The sequence below is a fragment of the Amphimedon queenslandica genome, unplaced genomic scaffold, assembly GCF_000090795.2.
Source record: "Amphimedon queenslandica unplaced genomic scaffold, v1.1 AMPQUscaffold_13513, whole genome shotgun sequence".
Lineage (NCBI taxonomy): Eukaryota > Metazoa > Porifera > Demospongiae > Haplosclerida > Niphatidae > Amphimedon > Amphimedon queenslandica.
Genome location: NW_003546251.1, coordinates 5,733 through 13,501, shown reverse-complemented (window position 1 = coordinate 13,501; position 7,769 = coordinate 5,733). Strand labels below are relative to the sequence as shown.

At 33.3% G+C, this 7,769-nt stretch overlaps 1 protein-coding gene across 1 annotated transcript in view; it reads right to left on the bottom strand.

Annotated features, from left to right (window-relative positions):
* LOC109586647 (ubiquitin carboxyl-terminal hydrolase 47-like) overlaps nt 1–2,201 on the bottom strand; it is a 3,771-nt gene extending 1,570 nt beyond the window's left edge. Inside the window, exons 1-9 of the mRNA XM_020002842.1 lie at nt 2,175–2,201; nt 2,064–2,130; nt 1,857–1,972; nt 1,695–1,791; nt 1,000–1,202; nt 816–899; nt 646–767; nt 476–594; nt 256–389 (exon numbers count right to left, since the gene is read on the bottom strand). Of these exons, the coding sequence (XP_019858401.1) occupies nt 256–389; nt 476–594; nt 646–767; nt 816–899; nt 1,000–1,202; nt 1,695–1,791; nt 1,857–1,972; nt 2,064–2,130; nt 2,175–2,201 (969 nt within the window). The remainder of the gene's footprint in view (nt 1–255; nt 390–475; nt 595–645; nt 768–815; nt 900–999; nt 1,203–1,694; nt 1,792–1,856; nt 1,973–2,063; nt 2,131–2,174) is intronic.
* Between the last annotated feature and the right edge of the window lie 5,568 nt (nt 2,202–7,769).

Genomic DNA, 7,769 nt, shown 5'->3' with positions numbered 1-7,769 from the left:
CAACCAACTTATGTATTCAAGGCACTAGATCTAAGTGGAGAGGGATGACTATCGAGGATGGGTTAGGCGTCAACCCATCTCTATTCTCTTACTAAACAACAATGACTTAATTAACCTATTATTTTCCTACTAACTTAATTTTTACCAATTCTAACACTTTATTGATGATGTTCTTGTTGCCTGTTTGTTTTATAATAGTAATAATAATAATAATAGTGACACTGCTTATTATAATTTCTCTTTTACAAACATTACCTTTCCAATAAAATCCTTAGGATCATATCTCTTATCCAGTATAATTTCTTCTATTGGATCAACTGAACATTGTGATGGACGCCATCTTATAACATACACCTGCATCTGTGTATAATGCTTCATCTTCTCTGGTCCTAATGAAATGCATGAAGAAATTTATATAACATAACTTACTACAATAATACATGTGGTATACTAAAACTATACTGAATATACTGACCTTTCAATGGTTCCACATACATTTCCTTACTATACTTGTATGTACTATAAGTATCAATCAACTCATCATGAAGATATACTCTACCAGGGGACACTCCCTTCTTGTCACGTAATCTCATTCTACACAATAAGTCACATGATAGTCTCATGATAATCACATGATGTACTTACTTGTCTAATTCAAGGACACAGTCAATTCCTTGCTCTTTTGCTTCTTCAATAATTTGTCTCTTAAACTCTCTCACTTGTGTATAACCCTCAGCATAAATAGACTCCATCATAAAAGTACAAAACTATAAAATGAAATAAAATCTAATAATTATTAATAATTATTCTCATACCTCAGTATTGTTAACTTGTAATAAATATAATTTAATTCTTTTCTCTCCTTCTTGTAATACTGTTCTACCCAGTCTTACTATCAACTAGTAGATAATAAAGAGACGAGTGTGTGTGCGTGTGTGTTATTAGACGTAGTATATAAAAGTGAACAATCATAATCCCACTAAACTAAAATACACATACCTCTGACCCAGATTTAATACCAATATTCATTAATATCTCATCCAGTCCTCCCAGTTCATATTCTTCATCATCACTGTCATATCGTCGGTCATATTTTTTGATTTCATACACTCTAAAACCAGTAGGTGGTACACCAATCAGTGGAACTAGCTCCTCCTTCAACTGATCTAATGTTATACTGTTACTAACTTGTACCTGTATCTCTGTATTGAATAATAATAATGTTGAATGATTTTTCAATGTTAATATTTATTATTACTTCTTTTTTTCCCTTTATTTTCTTCATTTATTGATATAATTTTCATTATTATTCCTCTTTCGGTTATATTAGTTGTAGTGGGTGTGGCTTCAGGTCCAGGAGGTATGGTAATGTCCAGTGTTATTGAGTTAATGTGAAAATCAATAATTCTGTACATCAAACTATCTTTGTATTTTTTTTGATAATCTGCAGGGTCTGATGATACATACAGCAACTGCATGAGTATACATGTATGTGTGTGTGTTAAGGAGGAGGAAAGAGAAATACAAATGAAAGTAGTCTGATCATGCATGTCCCTGTGTACATGCTATTTGAGTAATCAATCATAAAAGGCCTCCTCAATGTTTTACAGTATTAGTGTCATAAATAATAAGTACTTGTTTGAAATTGATTGGGTTAGCTCTCTTTCCTCTATAGAGTACCTCCTTTAAAGTACCTCCTACAATACTAACATCATGGACTGAAGTAACATTGTTTATGTAATTATACTCCTCCACTACTATTCTCATACATGATGGATTGATACTAAATTCCTAAAAAAATGGACCAGATCAATGGAGGGAGATCAATATAAATGACAGTACATTCTTCCTCTTACTTCTCCTATATGTTGTTTTAATTCTCCATCAGTCCAACCTAGCTCTCCTCTCACTGGTTCAGCTGGTACTACTTCAACAGTTGACAGATCAACCACTGATACCTCTAGATTAATACCTACACCATCAAACACATGTATAGTATTGCCATGGTAACAAGCCACACCCACCTCCATCATTGTATTTCTTAAAAGTTTCATTTTCTTTACGAGTTTCTAAAAATACTTGAAGATATCTAGTGACACTCATAATCTGTCCAATAGTTTGATACTGATACTAAAAAAATAATAAAATATAATAATAGGATTGATAAAACATACTTCATCAAGATCAAAGGATTGATTCATTACTTCAGACGAATAATCATATTTAACTAAACGACATCTCTCAATAGAAATATGAGGAGCTAATTCCATTAACTGATAAGAAATGAATAAAAATGAAAGAATAAATAGAAATAGATCAATAAACCTCATAAGCTTTATCCAGTACACTGGGTAGTAATTCATCTTTATGTACTTTAAGGAATGACTGCTTTAATTCACCAGTAACAGGATGATTACAAAATAATATAATCTATGAAATAAAAGTAAGTAGATAGTGTACTTTTGTCCATCTCATTCTTACTCCAAACATTTCTTTTCCAATTTTTTCTTCCTTTTCTCTCTGTCTTTTCTCCTCAGTCTCTTTCAAAAGATCTATTCAAATATCAACAATCAAATGATGATACACATCATCAATAAAACCTTTAATATCTTTAATATCTTTTATAATCTTCTCAGTATGTTCTCTTTTAGTAATTAGTTCCATATTTGTTAATGTTATTCTTTCTTGTAATTTCTCTATTATTCTTTTATTATCTACTAATGGCTGATAGTCTGGTCTTGTCATTGCTTTAAGATGAAATTTGCAGTCATCGATTTCAAAAGACATTCCTCGTCTCAATTTGCTAGCAGCTTTAATTAATTATATAATTATTAGTATAGTTAATAAAACTACTCTAACCTGAATCAGTATTACTAGTAAGTGATCTCAAATACTCAATCTTCATTTTTGATAATTTGTCTGACAATTCTTTGTTTTCTTTTTGTATCTCATTAAACTGAAACCTCAATACAGTCAACTCTTCATAAAGTGGCTCTTCCTATTAATAATTACCGTAATTCTTCTAAAAATTTGCCACAGTCACTTTGATAAATAAATTTTGAAAACGAATAATTAGAGTAAACTAAGCCTTTATGGCCAACGAACAATGAATTATGACGAAATAGGAGGCACTAAGATGCATGTTTGGACAAGATGTAAGTCTGTCGATGCTTCTTTGTTGCTTGACTAATACAATCGGAATCTTGAACTTAGGCTTCTTTGTTGCCTGACTAATACAATCTGAATCTTGAACTTAGGCCTACTAATGGCAGTCATCTGTCCAGCGGAGTGCTGCTCGAGGCATCACTGTGAGTTAGGCATGATTTTCGGCCTCTTCCTGCACAGGTCCATGTGTTATAATGCTGTCAAGTGTCGAAATCGGAGGGAAATGGCGAAATTAGAAGAAGTTTCATCATAATTTACAAAACGAATAATTAGAATTAATTTTGAAATAAAGGTGCTTAAAATTATTTATTTTCGAAATTAGAGGTACGAAATTTTAGAAGAATTACGGTATTATAATTAATACAAACTAGTGAGATATACCTCAACTTCTTTAACAGATTCAGTATCACTTTGAACAGGCAATGATTCCTCCTATATAATAATACCATATTTTACCAATTAGACGCCCGGGCATTTATTTCTTAGCAGCAAAAAATTCATCAAAAGAAAAATAAAAAAGATACTTCGAGTGGGATTGAACCACCAACTCCGGGCAAATTGGACCAGGCTCTACCTAATAAGCACTTTGGAGCTATCTAAACAGTGGGGCATTATTTTTGGTACAAATATGCGTATCTATAGCTAGAATATATTAATGACAGGTGTTTATTTGGACCAGGCGTTTATATGGTAAAATATGGTATATTTAAGTAAACTATATACAATTATGATCAAATATGTACATCAACCAATTAAGATTCATACACAAAGTATGCAAAGAATTAAAATTCTAACCTCAGTTGCTTGAACCATTAATGATATTTCTTGTTTCAATTCAATAGTTTCCTATACATACAATTAAGATTACATTACACAGTCTGGTAGTATGACATACCTTCTCTTTGCTACTGATAGCATCTCTTAGTTTATATTCAGCTTCTTCAAGTATAATATAAGAAATAACCTGTACATATAATTAACACATTACAATCAACTGAACACATTGTTACATTGTACAGGTACTATAATGTAACTAATAAAAGGAATGATTATATTAACTGACCTCAGTGTGTTGTAGAAAGTCTTGATCCTTTTCTTTCAGTTCCTATACAATACAATATTCATTAAACAATATTCAATTATTCATATTATGTACCTTTTGTCTAACATCTTGTCTCCTCCATAATGTTAAGTTACCAATAGTCAGTTTCTTTAATCCTTGTCCCATTAGTATATGAATATTCTCTATCATCCTCAATACAGTAAACCCAACATCAGAGAAAGGAAAGGAGCAAGTGACACATATTGATTTGTGAGGCTCTATATACTCAATCCTCAGTAGTTTACCGGCAGATGCTTTTGCAAGAAGTACCTCAATATCTTTGAGTACATGTTCCTCAGGTTCCCAGTCAAGGACAAAAGTGACTGTCTGACATTGACAAGGAGGAATGGAAGCAAACCTTTCCTTCAGACAAAGACTAATGGAAAGTGAATTGCAAAACTCTTTTAGCTTTGCTTTATATGCTTTAATGTGTTCATCTGCTTCAGTGATATTCATCTCATCCACTACACTACGAAGGGGTGCAATATTAGTCAGTGAACACTCATTTTGAATTAGACGCAAGATACTAGAAATATCACGACACTTCTTTACTTTTTCACAAAGAATAGTACCACAGCAAGACAGGAAATCTTTCATTTTCCTTAGAGAGCAGCGCTTTTGTTTAAAAATAATGCCAACATTGTAAAACATGCTTCCATAAGACATTCTCATTGAGGTAAAGTTCTCCAGTAAATCTTTTGAAACAGGAACTTGCACATTTTGTACTTCAGCTACAGGAATAGATATCATTAGTTCTGTAACATGTCAAGTCACATATACCTTGAGGTGATAAAGGTTGTGAAGATGAATTACTAGCAACTACTACATCAGAAGGAGATGAAAATGTATCTATGAATTAAAAATAAATAATAAAGCAATTTGCTTAATACATACCAGATTGTGCAGTACTTGCATTATGAGTCTCAGGAACCACATCCTCTTCAGGAGTAGGAAAATACTTACCTAAACACATAATAATAAAAAACAATTGTCATTAGTTATGATATACTAAATAGACTACATTCATGTTTCCCATCCACACATGCATATATCACCTCATAATGGCAAATATTCATTAACTATACACATAATATATATTAAGAATAATGAATAATACTGGCCATGCACCCACACCAGCTTTATCTACATTATAAGAAACTATAGAGTATGAATCTAATTTGAGTGGCCATTCAGTAAAACCGCATTTTAAAAGATGCAGTGATTATTATCATAAAAACTCACTAATATCATCCAGTATGGTTTGTCCCAGTGATACATTAGTACTGATTGTACACAATACATTAGCAAATGTATGTAAACTGTTGGGATCAGTTTGAACAGCTTCTTTGACAGCAGTTAATAGAGCCTCACGTTGATTAGGAATAGAGGGACTAGCTGACACCACTCTACTAACTGCTTCTTGTGTTAACATACGTTCACCATAAAGTAACCAAGCAATAGCAACAGAATCACAAAGAGACTGAGACAGGACAGTATGACGATTATTAAAAATATTAATAAGAACCTGATGTTCTATGATAGAAAATACAATGATTATAGCTGCATACAGTAATGGTTGACTCACTTAACTTCTCAGCTACAGCAGTTTCATTTATAGATCCTAGAGCATCTGACAGTGAGTCCAAGTTGGCTCCTCCTCTACTGTCAACATTATCAGCTCTACGTAACCATTGGGAGAGGCACTCTGTCATACAGCGAAGCACATCACCACGATGCTTTGTTTCTATGATGTCCAGTGTATTTTTCCTTAGTCCTAGTCTCAGTCCAAGGTCATACCATTTTGTTTCTGAGAAGCCACATCTCTTTAACAAATCAAGAACGTCAACAAGATCATCAACACCTAAAATGTACAAACGAAATCAAAATGGCGGGTTCAATGTCCATACCTAAACAAGCTTGACTGGATCCAGTAGCCATAGTTCCATTAGAATAAGTGGAGTTAGTGTATCCTGACCTGAACTTGCAGTTAACCAGTGATAGTACAGAGCGAAAGAACAAGTTAACAATGAACAACAACCGACAACAACTTGGCTTGTAAATCGAGCTTGTATAAATTAAATTACCGTAATTTGCCTTTTTTTCGTTGTGGAAATATTTTCGTATGGTCCTAAAATGACGAAAATATTTCAATCGAAAATTTTTGAGCAACCAAAATTTGTGACCTAATTCATCAAAGAAAGACTAAGGTACGGCCAGATAAGTAGGCATATTCTTGCAGCTCTAACCTTGCTCTATCCACTGGTGCTTGCTGTACTTCAATCAGTTGCTTCACTACTGAGTTATAAAATAAAACGGTCCACCATGTGACAAAAGTAGCCATTTAATGTTTCCGTTTATTATCCGTAAATTGGTCATTGCTGCATCTCCAGTACTATCCGTATACTAGTAATGTCGGGGAACAGCCAGGTCAAGAAGCTCATATCTCAAGAATTATAAACACTACTATAGCGGCCTTGTTACCAGTAGGTAAAGGACAAGGTATATGCAAGAGAAGCTAAATTTTCAGATTGTAAAAATTTTCGTACACTATGAGAAGACGAAAATATTTCCACTTGAATTTTTCTGAAACGAAAAATTTTTGTACGAAAAAAAGGCAAATTGCGGTATACTTGGCATACTTGCGTAGAAGGGTGGGGCTGGTTTAATAGCTGCCACACCTACCAGATAGATACATTACAGTTTTGAATGTGACTTGCTGGTTCTAATCTAGTCTCTGCTCGAGTCTCTGCTGATTCTTATATCTAATGATGGAGGAAGAAGTATTAGGTAGCAGTAATTATTATTCCTTTTCTTCTCCTGTGTCTGACTATAATTACAATTCAAATGAAGAGAAGAACGACTCTGAAGGCCAACATGTGAAGTCACGTGATCTCTCTCCTTCTGATCCATTTATTGATAAAGTAACTGATTTCACTCAAAAACATAAAGACCTGCTGGATCGACTCTGTTCTCATGACAGTCACTCGACACATTCAACCACAAATACATGTAATGTAATGGACACAAGTGAATATTTATTAATTAATATTAATTACTTTATCACAACAGGTGTAATGTATGGAGATTTCCCTCCAATTGAGTATCAGATGATGATTGATGTGTCATATAGAACTGAAAGAGCTTTACAAGTAACATCATGCACATTCTACAGTACAGTATCTTTTTATTTATTTATATATAATAATTGTACTTTCTTCAGTTGATGGTTCCTGGTCAGTTAGTTGAGGGTTTTGTTAGTAAAGTATCCAGTAACGGACTAACTATTGAACTGACGGAATTATTATCATCATCATCATCATTACCAGCTGTAAGAAGAGAAATAGCAGATCTTAGGATAAAGGTTGAACTCTATACAGAGGGGGCTGGGTCTTGTGTTTTTATAAATTTAACTGTAGGGTCTAGTTAAGGTTGAGAATATAGCAAGTGACCCTGCAAAGGCTAAAGATGCTTTGAAAGAGTATCAGATTGATGATGTTGTACA